Here is a 20922-nt window from a genome sequence, read left to right as displayed (position 1 = left end):
CTATTGTATTAGAACCCGAGTGTTATGTTAACACGTTTTACCTAAACGTAAAACATTAATTTTCGTACTAATATTAATAAGAAATCTATAGTTGTATGTTGTAGGATTACCCTAATCTTATATCGATAGACTCACATTACATGTATACTATACTTATACAAAAAGCAATCTGACAACGAATCCCAACAAAATCTAGCCAAAGTATTTAAATACGAAGTGTATTTTTTTATATGTATTTGATTTTACAGTTCTTATCTATTATTAATTATTAATATTATTATTGTTATCAATAGGCATCGGCGGCGCTCTAGAATTATAATATGATTTACAATTAATGAATTCTTGTGAAGAGTAACCTGAAAGCCGAATGACAAGTGCTTTCCATATCATATTACCAGTTCAATTAGGTCGGCAGGTGAGAAAAGGATCAGTCTTAGTTTTTAATCATTTGACAACTTGAATTTTACTGAAAATCTCACGCCACTGTCTTTCATCAAATGAACGCACAAGAAGGTTGTTGTTGTTATTCTTGTTGTTGTTGTTATTAATGTACAGTGCAGTATAAATACCGGTCAACAGTGGTACTTCACAATTTTTTTTAACACGAATACTCGTTCTGAACGTATCCATAATTTATATATATATATATATATACACATACTTATAACTAACTTGTAACGATTAAAAGTTTTTCTAATATTTGATTTAATATTATTATTGAAAAATTTAACATCCAGTGTGAGAAGAAAAAAAGGAAGCAAATAAAAAAATACATATTTACCCTCAAAAATTTTATCGACAGGAACGATATAATAATAACAATTAAATAACTATGAAAATATTAATCATTTCAATTTGTTTCGATGTATTAGCGTCAAAACGCCGGTACGTTCATCCGTATGATTAATGATTATCCTCGTTATAATTTGTTTCACTGAAAGAAGAAGCAAAAAAAAAGAGAGAGAAAAAAATGTAATTACGTCAACATTTGACGATAAGGGAAATCTTCCGATGAATCATCAATACTTTTAAAGCATAATATTTATCTGGATTTTGATGTACTCCTATTTAATTTGTTTCTAATAATGATTTACTTATATTATGCATAGGTGGATTGTATTTGTAGTGGGAAATGTCACAAAGGCAGAATGAATATTAAACTTGTATTTATTATTATCATAAATTAATGAATTATCAATGTTGTTGTTGTTGTTGTTGTTGTTATTATTATTATTATTAACGTTATTATTTTTTTATTATTTTTATTATATTATTATCATAATTAACTAATTTGATAATCATTAATGAAATTGACAGATACAGTCTTCATACAACGCTTGCTCCCTTGCAGCTTTGCAAATGTATATTCAAATAAAATACAGAATCAGTCGTCCTATCGTTAGGGTACTATATAATGTATCATATACGTATAACTTGTAATATACAATCCTATACACCACATCGTATCTCGATTTATCCTCAATTAATTTCGTTATACCGTCTTTATAAATGATGCGTTTTTGTTATTTAAAAATTTTTCTTCCAATTTTAATTAACAACTTATATGTATCATACGTTTGCAGTATAGCTGCGGTGTATGAAATCATTTCATTTACTCAGGCATTCATATACCTATATATGTATTCATGTATGTATGGTGTATATATGTATAATATTCCCTAGCTTTAATAAATTATTAACTTAAGCTGTATATTATACGGTTCTTCATCACCGCGTACCTATCTATCTATATACACTAATAACGGTCATTCAATATTGAGATGTAATATCCTATACTATAACGAATTGTAGTATACATACCGAGTGTTCCGTTAATTAATCAATCCACCTACAATGTAAATGAAAAACAAGAAGAATACGTGATTCTATATATTTGTAAGTTGGATGAGGAGATTATTTTCAAAATCTCCAAGACACCTTCGTTTTAAGAAAATTCACTCTAGCGCGAAATTTTCGTTATGGTGATGAAAATTTCTACAGAAACTCAGCAAAAACCAACTTTTGTCGTCAGCTTTGCATCAATTGAAATGGTACACCTTTAACGGGCGTTAAATTTTTCGTATGCTCACTATAATTGTACAGACATTGTAATGTAGGCCAGGGCCGAACAACTGTAAATAAAGTATTGAACTTTGTAATCGGTGGCAGTGGCTGCTCAAAAATTTCCATCTCAACGCTGTTGCCTTGCAGTTAATATATTCGTCGGTGCGGTATTATCGAGGAGGTTGTTGAGGTTGTTCGGCAGATTTCGCGGCGGAGGTTCGGGTCACCAAGCCTCGGTATATCGAACATCGAATTCCTGAAGAGCCGGCAATCGCTTCTTCAACGATTCAAAGGTTTGGGCCGACAGTTTCGTACTATTCAAATTCAATTTCCTGAGACTCGTTAGCGCTGGAAAATGAAATTGGCAGGAATTAGAAATTAGAAATCAACGCCGCGACATACGGGTGGAAAAACAACCTTCAAACTTACAGGCAAGGGTGGAAATCCCCTTGTCGGAAACCGGCGTTTCGCACAAGTTCAACACCTGCAGCTTCTGGAGATGTTCGCTGATCATTTGAAGACCGGCATCGCCGAACTGCGTCGCCCACAAGTTAAGGTACCTCAAAGCCGGTAGCTTTATCAACTGTTCAGCACAGGCCGAAGTCACAGAAGTGAAAGCCAGGCTCAAACACTCCAGATTTCCGAGAGCACCGCCGCCCAGAAGAAGGGCAACATCAGCGTCAGTCGCTCGCACAGGTAGCGTCAGTTTCTTGGGTCCCCCTTTTTGTTGCTATCATTTTGGGAAACATGTTTAGTGGCGTGTCGTGCAGTAGGATATGGATTTGATAAGGTGCCATGAAAGTGCAGAAGCAACGAGGGAGAAAGTTGAGATAATTAATGATAAGGAGAGGCTCACCAACTCCTGCAGGTTTCTTTGCCGCTGACAAAGTGCGGCGTACTTTGTTCTTCCCGAGGCGGTAGATTGCAGGGCAGAAACCACTTGAAGTCTGGCTTCCTCGTTCGGCAGCAGCCGCCATTCCAGCATCAGACACAGTGCTTCCTGGGCTGCGTCACATCCTCTGACTCCGAGGAGGATACAAGCACCTCCAGCCTGCTTCATCAGTGATCCAACAAACTTTTTCCTCCGACAGCAACACTCGAACAACGTCGTCAGCTGCATCGAAACATTGCAAGAGAGATCCGAACGTTATATTAAGAAAAATTTGTGTTCCTTCGAGAACAAAGTGTGAAATTTTTGACAAGCACATAAACCGTCGACGCTACTTCATCTGTAGATTTTATATAAAAAGAAAAGAAGAAATTTCATAGCAAGTGGTCAAGATTCTTCGTAGATTACGTTTACCATTCAAGTTTCCCGCCAATATACGATGCTCAGTTTTTATCACGAGGTATCACATATATATTGTCTTTTATAGGTAATAACATTTACGTGAGGTTTTTTTTTTTTTTTTTTTCTTTATAGAATTTCAGAATTTTTCTTAGATGGCGAGCTGTATCGTATAAAAAAGTATACCTCTTATATGCGTTTCATATCATTTAACGATGTCATAACACGAGGCCAGACTATTCGATTGAATAATGGATTTTCCCGCAGGCGGAAGCACATCGATGAGAAGAATCTGCGGTTTAGTTTATCGACATCATTGCGGCTTTAGAAAGAGACGGTCCCACACTTGGAAATTTTTTTTTTTTCCTTTCCATTTTAACACATACGTCGAATGATGAATCGTCGACGTTCGTATAATATTCGCGTTGCAATATATCTGCAGGCTGCTGCAGTCGGCGGTCTTATCAATGATTGAGGATTGATTAACGAGCCATTATCATCAGTTTCCGTTGTTATTATTATTGCCCCGTTATCACTCCCGCATATTACACACGTGTGTACATACCTACAACGCTTTGGATGCTAATATGCGCGCCATACTTTATCCGTTATCTTGAAACAACGAATTATCCAAGTACCGGTAGTCTCGCTTATCGATCAGACAACGAGCCGAACCGGGATGGGCAGACGCCGGATCTTATCTCCTTGCGCAAAAAATGGCTTAATATTTATAACTACTAAAAAAAATGGTCCACTACATACCATTTCTCCAAAAAGCTGCCCTTGGTCCGGACAGGCGGGGCTCGCTGGGGCCGCGATGTGGATCCATCCGGGTCTCGGTTCTCGGACCGGAAGTAGGCATCGGTGAACGGAGCACCTCGGGTCCTTGGCGATTCGTCCGGCGACGCCGACCAGCAGAGACAATTGCACAGCTTTGTCGGCCAGAGCTTCTTCGGGGAACGGAACCGGCTGCAGAAGTCCACCGAGTCCGGGCCGCCAATCAGCGTACTCCGATCTGCAAATTATTTGCGATTTAATGAAACGGTTTTTCGCTGCGAATGGTAATAAAAATCTCGCGGTTAAAAAACTGGTTATATGTATACCTATTTCGCTTCGAAAATTAAAGTATGTATTACTATACTCACGCAACGTTCAAGAGAAGAAGATAACACTGGAGAGGCGGCAATGACGAGGCTGGCTGTTCATCTGCAGACGAAGAATGACGCGCGACCTCGAATCTGCAACACACATCAGTTTATTTGAACCATTTTTATTCGACTAGACTCTGTAGATAACTGATTCTTGATAAATCAACCGACTGAGGCCGGAGCGCGATGATCCTGTTATGCTGGGTAAACATAGTTTTTTCTTTTTTTTTCTTTTTTTTTTATATACATATACTTATACCGGATGTGTGCGTAGTAATCGCACCTGTCTTTCTGTATAATACCTTTAGATATATGTAACATTGACCACATTAGGTATGCTTTAAATGTGTTTGATAAGGTTTTACGAAGAACCACAAACCAATTATGATGAGTAGGTAATCTATTCTGCCGTATACGGTAAGATAACTGTTAAAACATACATAGATCATTGCGGCAAACAATTGCTCGTTGAGAAAAATATTTACCGTCAGCTTCGCACGAACTTGATAAGTTTTTTTTTTTTTCTTTTTCTTCTTTTTCATCCTCAGACGAATCTAACTCTTCGCTATACGTAATTACATATATACATGTGTAATTATAGAAACAGATTTCATAAGACCTCGTATTGATACAACGAACGTTATAGTACGTTTGCTGTAACACAAACTTGTCCGAGTTGATTTGCGATAAGAGCTAAAAACAATATGGCAACCGAGTTAGATTCGAGAAATATTCGAAGGACCCTCCCATGAACTTTCCTCTGTTCCCATCGGGCAAATTTTTTTTTTTTTTTTTAATACTAAAAAACAGAGACGGTTCGAAATTTAACGGCTTTTAAGTCAAAATTGGTTGAACCGTTTTTGAGAAACGATAGGACAAAAGAATTTACATCTTTGCATTATACCTACAGCTTCAAAACATTGCTACCGATTTAGATCAAAATCAAATCAGGTACTGCGTTAGAACAATTAATTACCTTGTTTGAGACGAGAATAATAAGAATCCGTCTATTCTTTGGCGAGATATCGCGAGCAGAGAGGAGAACAAAAAACTTTATCACCGGAGGGTGAGTTTCGAGACCTCAAAACATCGAGATCAAGTAAAAATACTGAACTTTTCATTTCCGCAATGATTATAGCAACTCTTCCGCTGAAATTCCGGACTGATCGTCAGGAGAACAAGCGACTTTAGACTGGCCATCTGGCAACCCTTGAACTTCCCATTCTCACACTGCAGGTTCCAAGTTTATAGAGAAAAAAAAAGGAATAATATCCAATTCAAATTTTGATTTTTTCCACCATATTGGATTTCGCAATCTGACTTCAGATTTGTTATCAGCCAGCCAACAAAGCGACAGGTACGAATTTCCATCAAAATCCATACGTTTTTTTTTTCTCAACCTTATTGTAAACGCCAAATTTAAATTTCGTAAAACTGACCTTAGATTCGTGATTAGTGGCCGGAAAAACCTCACGATACCAATTTTATTCAAATCCATGCCTCCATTTTCAAAATATCATAATTTTTACTCGATTTCTTGGAATTTCGTTATTCAAATAATTGAAAAATTACCAAAAGAATCAAAGCCATAATCTAATCAGTTCCGAATTTGGAAAAGTAACGTGGATTGAGATCAAAATCATACACACACCGTGACCTTGGAACCTCGAGGTCTATCAAATACTGAACTTATCATTTTTTCCATGATTAAAATAACTTCCTTCTATCTCTCTGTAAACATATAAACGTGAAGTTAAAAAACGAACATCTCACCTGTGAAATATGGCGGCGATACAAATCGACACTAAATTTGGAAGCACCCTGGGGTGAGGACAGTCGCTTCCGGGTCCGTGAACGGAGGCGATGTAGTCCCTGATCGCCTGTTCGCCATCATTGTTTTCGTAGAGGGCGGCAACGAAGACTTGAAGGAGCTTCCGCATGTCCGGCGACTTGCCGAAGTCGACGGTGTGCTTGAGACACCTTGTTATGGCCGGGGCGAGGGCCGCGACGAGAGGAGATCTCGGGTGGAGTTGGGCCAGCCTTGCTAAGGCCCTTGCCAACGTCGGTGGTGGCGCTACTTTTTCGAGAAGCGGTGCTGCCACGGCTAAAACAGCCTCGGCCCAGTTCCTGCCACCCCTACCCTCGCAGCGGGCCGCACCGCCTTTTCCGTTCTTCGCATCGGCCACTTCCGGTTCCTCCAGGAGTCTGGCTACCGCCTCGAGCGGCGCTCCGGCTACCCTTTCGTCCTGCAAGGGTGTCCACAGGGCGAAATCTACCATCGCTTTGAGCTCTCGAAGGACGACCTCTTCCCTGGTGCTCACCGAGACCAAGTGTTGGTACTTGAAGATGCTCTTCTGCAATGGCCGGGTCAATAAGTTAGCTTAGATACATGTGCTTTTGCCGCAAAGTGCTTTGGATGCCGTGTCATTATTATTTACTATGAAGGATCGTCAAGATGCACGGGTGAACCATGAGCTGGCGGTTTTTGTGCCAATCATCGTTACTTCGCAAACCACCGTCTTGTGGTTTCCGGAATTCCGATTGACAGGCACGCGTGACGAGTCTTATGTGTTGCATAGTGCATACACCGAAGAATGGATGGATGGATGGGTCGTGGATAGTCTGTTTTACTGGTCTGCAAACATGTCTACAGCCACGTACATGAATCTTCGAAGAACTGTAGACCGTGTCGATGGGATTTATGATAAATAAAAAGACGGATAACTCATACGTGCTCTTCCTGATAATTCGCGTTGTGATAACCCGTTTTTAAACCTCTTAATCGCACTGGCTTTGCGTCAATTCTTACGCCAATTTAAAATCAATACTTGTTATTGGTTTATATGATACACATCTGCAGTGTAGATATATGCATGACGCACTATTCGAGAACGTGTAAATAGTGAAAAAAAATTTCATCGAATTATGTGGCTCCGACCCCGGGAGTCGTACGTTCGACACGTGGACTGCCTATAACTCCATCTTTAAAGTATCTGTGTAAATACCTAGAATATTTGCATCGTTCACCTGCCAAGTCTATCGCACTGTGTTAATACTCGTTAAATATTTCTGTATACCTATAACGTAGAGGCATGTATGCGCTCAAACACTTGTCCCTAATTCATTCATCATCAGGTGTAGTATGAATATACCTTAGACGAATTGTTATAACCAATGTGAAATTGTCTCCGAAACATTTTATTCGACAATCTTTTGCGCTCTTACCAATCATTATTCCATTGCAGACCATAAAGTGCAGCAGATTCACCGATAACGAAATTACATCGGAGATAAATTACAGTGTAATTCCCATACAGGCACACATATTAAGCGTCGGAATGACGTGCGTAAATTTTTAACGATCTGACAATATACGGCTCATCCATACTGCAGTTTATTTTAGTTGATCTAAAAAAGTGCACGGAGAGACTTTTCGTATCAATATTTGCTTTATTGCTTATCTATAACTTGTTATCTATACGCTAAAATATACGAATTTAGGGATAATCGAGATAGAGTTACAAGAAGTCACATAGTAACTGTGAAAATAAAGAGTTAATATCTTTTTTTTAAACGACTGATACGAATATTAAACTCTTTCATTAAGAGAATTACAGTATTTTTAAATGATTATCTTGAATCTTCTAATCGACTCGAATAACTAAAGTTGGTACAGTTGTAGAAAATGTAAGAAGCATTTAATTCGGTGCGCATTCTTACTGAGAATATTATAATGTTTCATACATTTCTCCCAACTGATGACAGTTATTAAAAATACCTGACTTCAGAGTAATGTCCGTAAAACTTATTATTTATTTCAAAAAATTAATCGTAGTCCTAATTTTAAAACAGCAAATAATTAGAGAAGATTGTAATAATAATAACTAATAATAAATTAAATAATAACTGCAATTTCACAAAGTTTCCGAGATTTTTTTAGCAACGAAGGAAAATTTCAGGAAACATGATTGTCGAGGTAGCGAAATCAAATATCAGCAGACAACTGTAGACCATAGCAACAATGAACGGCGAACATGAGGAGAGGATCGGGTTTTGTGTATGGTTCTGAAAATATGCGGTACCAGCGATAATACATGCATGTACGAACCTTCCATAGTATAGAGTGGTACCACTGATCCCTCGTGTAAGCGTTACCAGCCTGCAAGAGAAGCGAGCCGTCCGGTAAGACGATACGGAGGCAGTACTTGTAGGTCGGATCCCATCTCGCAACCGCGTAGACCTCAGACATGCTGCTGTAGGGAACCGGATGTTGGAGGAATCCCGTGAGCTGGAACAGACGTAGCGAAATATTGTAGGTATAGAAAACGAGACTACTTCTGCGTGTATAATTGCCAATAAGACGTAACAAGTTAGAAGAAATTTAGCGTGTAAAATTGTTCTCCAAAACTTGTGTTGTTGTTGTTATTATATCTATAAGCAAGTATGTGCAAATAACTATTTTCGCACTATGACCCAATGAAGATACAAATATAAGGTATTCGCTGAATTGAAACGAAAGTGTAACAGCTCGAGATGCGTGAAATGGAATCGCGGATGTTTGTTATTTACCGATTTCTATACATCTCCCTCCTCGACGGCAATCGACCTAAACATTATAAAGAGACTAAAACTATCGAACGAAAATCGATAGCCAATGTTACCAGTTCAATGGGTAAAAGCATTCTATAACAGTTCGACGAGATTGGTTTATTGTTTCTCCTACGTAGCGTTTGTTTGTTATTATTATTATTGTTCTTGTTGTTCTTGTTGTTAGATTATTTGAAAGGAATTACTTTCAGGGAAAAATATTTCATCGAACTATTGTATAAATAGAATGTTGCTTAAATTGTATATTAATGCAAGTTATTTGCCGAGGTAAAATCGTCATGAATAAACATTGCGTTTCTTCGTATTGAACGAAAATGTACCGAATAATTTCAACGTTTTTAAAGTATAATAATTTCGCCCTGATTTCCATCTCGATCACCGCAGAATCACCCGCTGGGGTGATAAAAAAAAATAACTTTAGATATCGTTGGCCAAACAGAATCCTCGATGAGGAAGCAACCAGGTGTTAATTTCCTGGGATGAAATGACGTCTGTTGAACGATGAGGAAATACCTTATCCGATATGAAACTCCACATAATTTCTTGAAACCTGTTTACTTTATATGGAATTGGTAATTTTGCACATGCGTAAATTGAGAGGTATAAAAGCAAACAAAAAGTACGATCTCCAAGCTACGATCACTAATTCCTTCTCTCCGTATACAAGGCAAGGAAATAGTTTAGAATTTCTTCGGAAATCACTTTTTAGTTTATCCAACCATCCGAAATGGCGCAGGGCTCGTCGTATCGTTACGGAGCAAATCATCGGTGAATTACACAGCAGTTGTTTCGTTTTTTTGTTTGTTTTTTTTTTCCTTTTCTTTTCTTTCGTCGATAGATTACCGAATTAATTAAAAGATGCGGAAAATTTGGCCATGACTCGTTGCAGCCCTGTCATTTGATTGGCCCAGAATAATCCAGACGAGGGCGACTACTAATCTCAATCTCTTCTGAACCGTGGCAAATGAACCTTGGACCATTGACCAGTCGCCGAATGATAAAAAATTTCAAACAATAATTACAAATTAACGATGATTACGCTAGCGCTTATCAGATTTATAAGCATAATACATACACGCATAAACAAACAATTGAGATTAATGAAGAAAACATGACGGGATAGCAGTAATTACGCGTATGATCAAATTTCCCAAAATTTCTTGACGCAGACAAACAATCATCATCGGCTTAGAGCGTGCGAACGTTATCTACACTCCGTTTATCCCTGAAATTCTGGAAATAGTTTTTGTATATCAGGGACTTGTTGAGCTCCACATTTTTCACAGCGAATTTATATTCAGCGAAACACGTGCACGTCAATACAGACGAGCATTCGCGTTATCGATATCCTTTATTCACACTGGTGTCAATTGTTGATGTGTCGACCTCGACAGAAAATCCTGAAATTCATTGTCAGGCTGAAATTCTGTTGTTCGTATGCGTTTAAACGGCAAAGAATAAAAACGAAATTTCGCATAAAATATTCGACAGCGAAGAACACGTTTTTTGTCAAGAAATGTTAAAGACCATAATTTTTTCCACGATATGGTATGAAATATAAAGGCAATAATTTGCATTTGCAAACATGACTAGAATCTGGTTTGACGCTTTTCATCAAAACTAAACTACATATTAGGCTTTCGATGAAATTTTCCATTCCCGCGATAAGTACAATAACGTAGGTAATTTCCTAGACGTTCACGTTCACGTTTACGTTTACATAGTTAAAAATAAACTCACCGTAAATGAATATCACTTTATGTCTGTAACGCAGATCTTATTGCTTCGGTGAAACGACCATTTTCCAAGAAGGACAATTTTTGATAACCAGAATCACCCGATCCGATTCTAAGAGCCAACGGTGAATCTACGTCATCGGGCTTGTCATTGGTTCGATATAACGAATTCTTCAACTTTTCCCCCTTCATGATCATAATATTAGTACACGTTTCTCCTTTCAGCAGACACCGTCTATATTTTAATTAAGAGACGCTAATAATTTAATTTAATGAGTTTAATGAAATGAGTTTAAAATAGTTGATTTATTTTTCTAAATGAGTTTAGAATAATTGAATGAAAGTTTTGAAAAGGCTCTAGCATAAATACCGCAAAAAAGAGCCATTTTTCACAATATTTTCAAACAGTCACGTACTCCAGTCGCTCTAAATTCTTGTATCTAATAAAGTTTCCTCACAGACAATGCATGCGTTCCTATACGCATACCTATAAGAATAAGGATGCAAAACGGCTAGAGAATATCGGAGAAATTCTACCGCAGCAGGATTCTCACAATCAGAAGTACGAGCTCCTCCGCTAGACCTAAGTTTGAACGATATTGCAGGTGTATATAAGGTACATTCCCTACTTAACTACGTCGCGAAACTTTTGACCGGCATTGTACGTGCCGTATACGTATGTTTGAATACGTGTAAATACCCACACCATCCAGAACAGTGCCGAACTACGTGCAAGTCGTGAACCTACATACATGACACGGTAGGAGCTAGTAGGTTTGTACCTACGTATCGACGCCCTGCGCGGTATCCACTACATATGCATGCCTGTGTCCATGATGCTACCTATATGTATACGCACTGGCTGGCGAGATAGGAGGGAATGACGTCAGGGACGTATCTAGGCCGAGGGTTGAACGACTGGTCTAGCGGGTCGCGGTGTGCAGGAGGGCCTGCAGGGAGCCGCGTGGGGTCGAATAGGAGGTCGAAGGGGACTTAACCGAGCCGCGTAACTGGGACGATGTCGGGGATTCGGGGGTGATGGTGACGCGATTTGCTGCTGCTGCTGCTGCTGCTGCTGCATCCCCGGCTGAATGAAAGAGCTCGGTGACGTCGGTATTCGATAAAGTCATTTAAATAAAATTCCTCGTCGAGTATAAAACGCGGGGTGGTGTGCAATGTGCGTGGCAGTTGCTAGGTGAAATCCTCCCCTCCTTTTTTCTACCCTCCCATGTCTGCGGCAGGTATTATATACGAATTGAAAACGAAGAACGGTAGCCAATGGCGTCCCATGTAGAGTGTACTCTCTTAGAATCATCTGTGCACACGAACGAAAACGTTGATTCGTCCCAGCTTGCGATGACTAGAACCGAAGAATGGTTCGATTCGACAATTGACGCACGTATTGACGCCATCGATGTGTTGCCGTTCGTGATCTCGTATCGCTCGCACAAGATTTGCTCATTGATCACTCGCGGACCACGTGAAGATACTTGTTTGATCGGGCCTCGCAGCTTCTTTGTCGATATAACGGGCGCGTTGTAGGTAATTAATAATTATTCACGAGAGCGAAAAAAAGTTTTTTGAAAACGTATAAAAAAAAATTCATATCACAACACTGCATGTCGTTTGAAAACTTTGCCGAGGTAATATGTAATATTCTTTGTCAGACATTTATATATATACCGGGAACATGGCCGCCGTCCGACGCGCTTGGAATTTTATTTCAGCCGTACAAACATTTTCAGAACTTGTGAGTTCTCGAACGCTGCTCAGTGCGAATCAGAAGGACGGCAAGAGTGGCCTAGTCATCGTTTTACCTTCGTAGACTGCGCCTAAAAACTGAGTACACAACTTGCGAAAGTCGCGCCTCCTAGTCTACAACACGCTTAGCCAATGGTTAACTCTTAATTGTCGAGACGGTAATTACCCAGCCTTCGCGGGTGTACGTTGTTGGAACAAAAGCGAGTCGGGGTCGGGCATAATCGGTGTTAAGGAATTGTCGAACAAGGAGCTTCGGCGTCTACGTAGCCAACCGCCCAAATACCACCAGGGCCAGTAGTCGTGAACCAACCATGGTGAGAACAGCCGACAGTAGTAGACGGAACAGCACCAGTCCCAGAAGCATGCTACCAGGGTCAGGCTTGACGTCAGTATTGTCGTCGACGCACGCACAGTAGTATTACCATTCGCCTTTCGTGCGCCTTCCATTGAGCCAACAAGTAGTTATCGGCAGTCTCTAATCGTAAGAGGTAACGATCCGCAGCACTAGGATGACGCCGTGTCCCTTTTTCCCCAAGATAGCTCACCTCGCGCGCCTCTTCTTCCGCAAATTGGAAACCAACTTCGTGCGTGCGAGATCGCAAACTAACCTCTCAGACATGAGTATATGACGTCGTTTCCAGGGAATGCATTGCAGTACTTTCACAGATACCGAGAAAACTGTAGCAAGCTTTGCTTTAGCTGGATCATCGACGACCGGCAAGGCGGAAGAGGCTGAAATCTCGTCTCGAAAGAACGAACGGGAGGAAAACTAATTCCGAATTGCGAAACCACTGACGTCAAGAGTCCGATATTACTAGGTCATTGCGGTCTGAACTATACGCACAACTGACCACCGCACAGCTGGGAAGGAAGTTGCATTTTTTCCGCCTGTGTTAAACTCAAAGTTATTCGACCCCATTTGAAACTTCTCGATTCAAGTCTGCCCTGCAGAGTTGGGCTATATTAGGCAATCTAAGTACTACATTTGCGACGAAGAGAGAGAGAGAGAGAGAGAGAGATGAGAAAAAACAAATTGTCTCTATACGATCAATGTCGAATGCAATGGGACTCCGACGAATCCATTAACACGAGCGGACAGCTAATTAGTTTGAATTATTTATATATGGATATAGCATATATAGGTGCGCCGGCTCGTGCACGCAATTGCGCTATATTTAAAATCAATTTTCCCAAGTGAGAACAATGCTTTCAATACAGGGGCGTGTCGGTACACTGTAATATTAGTACATAACTGGAAGCAATGACCGATTAAGCAGACTTCATAAGTTTGACTCACAATTTAAGGGGAAAAAAAATATCAAGCTTTTCATTCGCGTTAGTATTTCCTGATATGTCAGTATATATACATTAAACAAAGCGACTAGACTTTGGTTCTTCGTTATAGCAAACTGTGGGTAACTGCAATTGAAGTTTTTCCACAAGCCATAAATTATGTATATTCCTGCAGCATGAATGAATCAAAGTCTGCTCTTTTTCACGTCTTTCTATTGCGCGCAATCTCACCCTGTTTTAAATAATTGCCTCATAAACTAATATTTCAGTCAATATTCTGTTTTTGTTTTTACCGAACGATACCGCATTTCCTCCACTACGTCGTACAAGGAGAAGCCAAGTGAAAATTATTCTTAAAAGTAAAATATAAAAATTGTTATGACGCTGGTGGATTTTACACTCAACTATCGACAAACAAACTGACGCGTGAAAAATTCTTTTTCTTAAATAATTTCCGGTATTGAAGCAAGAAAATACCGGCCGTTTCAAAGATGTCCAACAGACGGTGAGGAGAAAAAAAATATGACAAAAAACAAACAAAAAAAAAAAAACAAACAGAAACAATTTTTAAATTACCATTTACGTTGAGGAAAATAATTACCATTCATTTCAATATAGTGACAGGATTCAAGGTAAATCTAGCGATCTGAAAGATAAAAACAAGGTTTTCTCTATCAGCTTGTTTGTACTCAGACAGATTTACTGTTAGCGTTTTCTTCACTTTTTGCTGCTGCAATTGTTCCGAGACATATATTTTTTTTTTTTTTTTTTTTTCTTCTTCCACTTCCCAGCTTTAATTTCTGATCCACGTTTTCTCTCATCATCGCAAAGTTTCATATATATTCTGTAATTGGCATCGCATTTAGCATTATAATTATTCCTGTATAATTTGTAGCTTGAAATTTCTGACCGATGACGCTCAATATGAAAAAGCTCTCCGGTGCACCCTGCAGTTCCTAAATGGATGTGTACTTTTCTTAAATGGTAATTATTTAATACCGCATATTTATGCTGCAGTCACACTTCCGCGGTTCAATCTTTATAATTGATTGCCGCTAGTGCGCATATACTATGTAAGGAAAAATTGTACGATTATAGATCTTTAATTGAACGATCCAAGTTGTTGGATGAGTATTAGACTCTTCGAAAGAGTGCAGATCATCGGTAGCCCGAAGGCCTGTAATCGAAAAGCTAATTGTAAGCGTGTTCCAACGTCCATGTAACGTAACATTATTGATAGAAAAATACGATTATTCACCTTTCGAACGATTCAGAAACAATTATGTTTCCAATTTCACAGTATTGTAAGGATGCGGGATAGCCTTGTTCCCGAGAAATTCCCATTTTTATTGACATCTGAAACTTCAACCTCAATACAATCGTAGAGGATAATTTATGTCAGCATTTACGGTGCTTCCTTCACTACGTTTTATACGAGTATACGAAGTCGACGTTTATGCTTGAGACATTTAAACGGAGAAAGGAAAAAAAAAAAAAATGATTTATGTGAAAATAGGCTGAACATCGTGGATGAAATTACAGCTTGAACTGCATTGCAAAATATGACTGCAGGATAAGAGTGTATCTCTGATCGGTTTGGGTTCATAAATGTGAGAAAAACAACACCAAAGGGGGGTGAAGGGTGGGGGTTCCCCGAGCTATAAGCAGCACTGCAATCAGTCGAGTGATAAGAAAAATATCCAAAAGGCTGAAGTAAAAACGTGTAGTACAATCCGCGTACGCGTGTGTGTGTGTGTGTGTGTGTGTGTGTGTGTGTGTGTGCCGCAGATTGGTTAATCAATTTATAACGTTACATACCGTGGCAAACCGGCATTAACCATAGAGCACAAGCGTCGAGTCGCAGCTTCTTCGACAGCTTAGTTTTTAAGTATCATTTAAACAAACAAAACATGATTGCGATAATTAGCATATTATATCACACTCCAAACTCCAAAGCAGTGCTTGGTAATACGTCAGCGGTACAAGACGCCGCTGGTGTTACATACATTATAGATATTTGAGATTGAGAAAAAAGCAGAAGAAGAGGAGGAGGAAAAGTATAGAAAAAAGAATTACAGGAAACAGGAAGAAAAAAATCTGAGAGAAACGATGAAAAAAAAAAAAGAAGAAGAACACACGCGGCCTGAGACAAAAGCCACGTTAATCGCCACACTCGCACACTTGTGGCGCGTAAAAAATTGATGCATGTGTGTGTATGTCTGTGTGTGTGTATGTACGTAACAACGTATAACGTAGATATAAAATCGTCTTACCGTTCTCGACGAGAGGCAGGCATCGTTCAAGTATAGATGATGAGTCTCCCACCTCCTCAAAAACTTGTTCGACAATATCTTGCTGACCAGAGTCCTCGTGTGGTTCAAATAGCAGACCTGGATGTCACCCTCCTCGAGGGGTTTAAAACGAGGCCCCGCCGGCCCGGGGCTCGGACTGGGGCTCGAGGGTCCGCTCTGGCGTTCCAGGTTGGGGCAGGACCTGGCGGCGGGAAGACAACTGGCCTCGAGAGTCTGGGGCTCCAGGGTGGCTCCTTGCGGAGGCAGATCCGTGTAGGATAACGGCGAGTCGACACTGGCTCGAGGAGTGCTAGCAGCGGACGAAAGCTGGGGAGAACTGGTGCTCGTCGGTTCCTGGCGTATGACGCAGTTTGCGGTGAGGAAAGCGTAGTAGGCCCCGCCCCCGGGGGCCAGTCCGACACCTGGCGCAGGGCTCGAGGGGAGAGACCCTTCCTCGACGCACAAACTCTTTATCGCACCCCCGGCGGAAGTTTCCCCGAATCCGTTCTCCAGCGCTGGTATATCCTGGGCCGAGGAGAAGGAGGACCTTTGCACGTGGTTCAGGTTACCGGGTGACGGGGAGGGAGATGGAGTTGGGGACGGTGACGGGGATGGGGTCGGGGACGGGGATGGTTCCCCGGTGCTCGATGTCGAGGACTCGGTCGACCTCAATCTGAGCAAGAATCTCCTACGCCACCTGCTGCTTCCGTTCGACTTCTGGCCGTTAGGCGAGAGGTGGATCGGTCGGGTGTCCTTCGGCCCCGTCGACGGGGGGTTGACGCTCAGGAAGGAGCCGGGGGTCAGCGTCTCCGCGACGTCAGGCTCGGCCAGGTCACCGTTGCAGGCGACGGGGGTCTCGGGCGATGAGAGGGGGTCGACGTCGAGGTAGTCCGCACGGATACCCGGGAGGGTGTCGGTGCTGCTGCTCCCCGACATGCAGGTGGCTTCCTGGTCGATGTACTTTATCGAGGAGGAGCCTGAGCCCTCGCTGTTCGCCTCGGAGCCGCGTCGTCTGCTCCCGGTCGACTCGTGATCGGCAGTCGTTGGGGGACGACTGCCGGCCGCCGAGGCGTCGGGGGGGCGCTGGATCGCCGCCGAGGGGCTCGCGGTCCTCGACGATTGCGCACTTCCTCGGGAACCCCGAGTGAACGGGCTCTGGAAGCAAAACATTGGCACCCTTCTCTGGTCCTTCATTTGCACCGCTGCCCCCTCGCTTCTGTCCCGCTCCGCTTCCTCAGAGCCTCGAAGTCGTTAACCACCTTAGCGCGATTCACTCACCACCCTCGACTTCACGCCCCAGGCGAGGAGACCGCCCTGACTATAAACCGCACCATAGCAGACGAAAGTAATCTCCGACTAGCACAATCCCGAGATCCAAAGACCAGAATCCGCGATTTAACGTGTTGCGGATATTTCACACCCCGGAGTTAAATTTTGGGGTGTATTCTCGACGCGTAGAAATCCGACGACACGGTACGCAGGTGGGGGCGTCAAGAGGGCGTCGCTGCTGCGTCTGTTCGATCGATGCAGGAGAGAGTCACGCCACCACGCGACGCCACTACGTTTCTCCTATGGTTCAGGGCTTCGCGGGTTTGGATTTCGACTGTTCCTGATGGAGGAACGCCTCGAGTAATGCAAGCCGAGTTTTCGCCGCCGGCGCAGGACTCCAAGGGAAGAAGGATCGGGCGCTTCCTTCTAGGCGGTCTGCACTTATTCGCACCAAATGTCATCAGCGTCTTCGTATATTATCGCCGAGGTCTGACCCCGCGACAGGCGTTGCTGCCCTCCACAAGAATCACCTCCGAAACTATTCGCTAGCAGATAAGCGCACCCTGCACCAACGATCGTATATTACAGTAAGTGACTGCCGCTGTCGCGCGGCTACAACGCGACCATCTATCTAATGGCAAGTAGATAAGCTCGTTACAGAAAACAACGTTTCCCACTAGCGGCACACCATCGTTGTTCTACGTATAATGGATATGGTACGTCTCTCGTTATGAACACCGGCACGTTACAGGTACTCCGCACTTGTTAACGTTTCGATGTACACCCGACGAATTCCGTCCTCCACCACACTCTTTTTTTCTTCCACTCTTGACGGATGGATGGATGGATGGACGGATGGATGAATGGACGGATGGATGGGTGGATAGATGGATGGATTGAGGGATCGATTCTCGGGGCGGAATCCCTGCTCCAGGATTTCAATTAGAGTCCGTCTTCCAACTCTGCGGATCGTCCTGCGCTCGCACGCGCATGAGAAACACCTTGTTCGTGGTTTATTCGTGTGTGGGTGGGTGGGTGTAACGAAGGTGCGCGCGTTCACGTATCTCGAGAATCGAATCACGCGCGTCGACGCCGCGGGGTCGATTACCACCGACGCGACGTACAGAGACTCGAAGAATCTTCTTACACGAGCATACGACGACGACTGTATTCCGCCTGACGTTGTATATTTATAAACGGTCCGCAGGCGCTGCCGTCGCGTCGCCGTCGCGTCGCGATCAGCTCACAATCAGCTCGGCTCAACTCGCAATCAGCGACTGGAAGATTTTACGGCGTGTTGATTTTCGGGGAATTATTATAATCCGACCGTTGCGTTTGGGGGTTGGTGGGGGTGGTTTTTCAGCCTCCGTTACGACGGTTGTGTTTACTTTCTCGTGTAACCAAATCCCGTCGAGATGATCGGACCGCTTAATTCGTTCTCTGCGGTGAAAAAAAAATCTGCGTTCGTCGGCACCGCGAAAGCGGTTCTTTTTCCGAAAAGCGGCGATTCAGGATTTAAAAAGATCTCACTCACTCCTGATCTATGCCGCTGCTGCACTGTTACGCAACTCGCCGATCAAGACTGCCCGGTTCGATTCGATCGGGCTCTTGACCGATCGAGGGAAGTGAGCGGCGATCGGCTCGACTTAAATTCGCCTCGCGCTTCTCTGAACACCCGAAATCTCTGAAATGCAGTCCGCGGAGAGCGAGGTCTGGACCACTTTTACTGGCTTGAAAATCGTTGCTCGTCTCTCGCTCTCAGCCGTAATCGAGAACCTCACGTATCGCCAGAAAATTTATAATTAGAGCGTCGTTGTATATCGCGCTTTCAGTGACGCTGCTGCCGCTGCTGCTGATGATGATGCTGGTGCTGCTGTTTTGCTTCACACGAGCTTATCTCAATGTTGCTGCAACAAATATCGCCCAAGTGAAAATCAGCCTATGCTCTCATCTTTTGGCTCAACGCGCAGCTGCGAAGTGGGATGATGATCAGGCCGCGCCGACGCCTGAAACCCAACTGCGCAAACCTTCGTAGCGCAACCGATAACGCGCCTAACGTCACACCGTGCTTATACTCGTGTCTGTATTCATTTACTTCGGTGTAGGTGTGTCGATTCGTTGTAGAGAGACCATTATGCCGTCTGTACACGCCGCTTATACAAGGTGTCGCCGGTTTTGAAGCCCGGGTTCGACCTCCTCGTTGTGATAACGTTTTCTCCTACCCCTCACAGGCATCTTTGAACACCAGGGCTCAATCTCGAGCAAAGAAAAACTTTTTCAAATCTGCCCAGATTCTTCGTCGGAGAATCGACGAAAATTTATTTCCGTATCACTGCGCGTCATTCATTTATTATAGACTTATCGGAATCTCGATGTGAAACGTTCACAAAATTTAACCGATTGTATCTGTGGAAAAATTTCTCATTCACAGTTATATAAAAAAAAAATGGATACAGAATTTTTTTTCAGCTAATATTTGTAAAAAATCTCGATAATAAAATCAAATATTTGAAAGATAGACTTTTCTTGATTTTCGTATAAATATTTCGACGTTTCGCTGTTTTTTTTTTCCTCTCAGAGTTGTCATAAATTTCTAGACAAAATCCCATATTAAAACAATTTTCATTTCCGCCGAATGGGATTATCACAAAATAAATCCGGCGTGATGTAAACTGAAAATAGAATATTTTTATCTATCTAAAATTCTGACGATGAAATTGAGAAGGCGTAGCATGTACATACGTGTCGGAAACGCGAGAACATCCGTTCATATACGTGATTGATAGCACCGACAGATAGCTTTAATTTTAGCTCTCTAAGTTACACGGTTCCATACGCATAATGAAAACGTAATACAAACATACATACGTTTAATGGTAACATTATGAAGTGTCGAATAAAGTGTAATCGACAGGCCACGGTTTCATTTCAAGCTGTATGAAATCTGGCGATTAAATAACGCGGAGGAATTTATATTTTTAACAAACACTTGGAAAGCTCTATTTTTTAATTTTGAAGGGCGGGCATGAGGTCCGCCATTTCTGAAGAGTACGCTAAAACGACACTGACGCATGCGCTTATCTGAAATTCTCAATTTTACACACTAGGGCTATATTAGCGCATGCGCACTCTCCGGTAACTTAATTTTACGCACCCCGTCAGCCATTGGGTCGAGTTCAACCTGAAGTTTGCGCGTTTAGGTTATGTTGGAAAAACAGCTTGTGTTTATGCAGCATATTTCATACTCGTCGGGAATCCTCCACTTTCCGCACTCGTAACACAATATATTATTTCAGCACTTTGTGAGTATAATGAGGCAAAAATTGTGAGTAAACGGGGATATAAAATAGTAGCGAGATTAAAAAAATTAAATAAAAAGAGAACCCGAATGAACCCGATCAATAATGTGCCCCTTTGTCCAGTTTCTTTTTAGTTCAACAACCGGAATCTGAATATCTTGAACC

General features: G+C 42.0%; 1 protein-coding gene across 1 annotated transcript; it reads right to left on the bottom strand.

Moving 5' to 3' along the window:
* Positions 1-1948: 1948 nt before the first annotated feature.
* On the bottom strand, positions 1949-17565 carry LOC124415486 (C-Maf-inducing protein-like). Its single transcript, XM_046896434.1, has 8 exons — positions 16172-17565; positions 8609-8788; positions 6274-6854; positions 4498-4590; positions 4115-4367; positions 2921-3178; positions 2494-2794; positions 1949-2412 (listed from the first exon to the last, which is right to left on the bottom strand). Exons 1-8 carry the CDS (start codon positions 17381-17383, stop codon positions 2288-2290), a joined length of 3003 nt encoding a protein of 1000 aa, XP_046752390.1. The 5' UTR covers positions 17384-17565; the 3' UTR covers positions 1949-2287.
* Positions 17566-20922: the final 3357 nt, after the last annotated feature.

This window comes from Diprion similis, chromosome 2, assembly GCF_021155765.1.
Source record: "Diprion similis isolate iyDipSimi1 chromosome 2, iyDipSimi1.1, whole genome shotgun sequence".
Taxonomy (NCBI): domain Eukaryota; kingdom Metazoa; phylum Arthropoda; class Insecta; order Hymenoptera; family Diprionidae; genus Diprion; species Diprion similis.
Note: the sequence above shows the minus strand (reverse complement) of the source record. Positions and strands in the feature narration are given on the sequence as shown.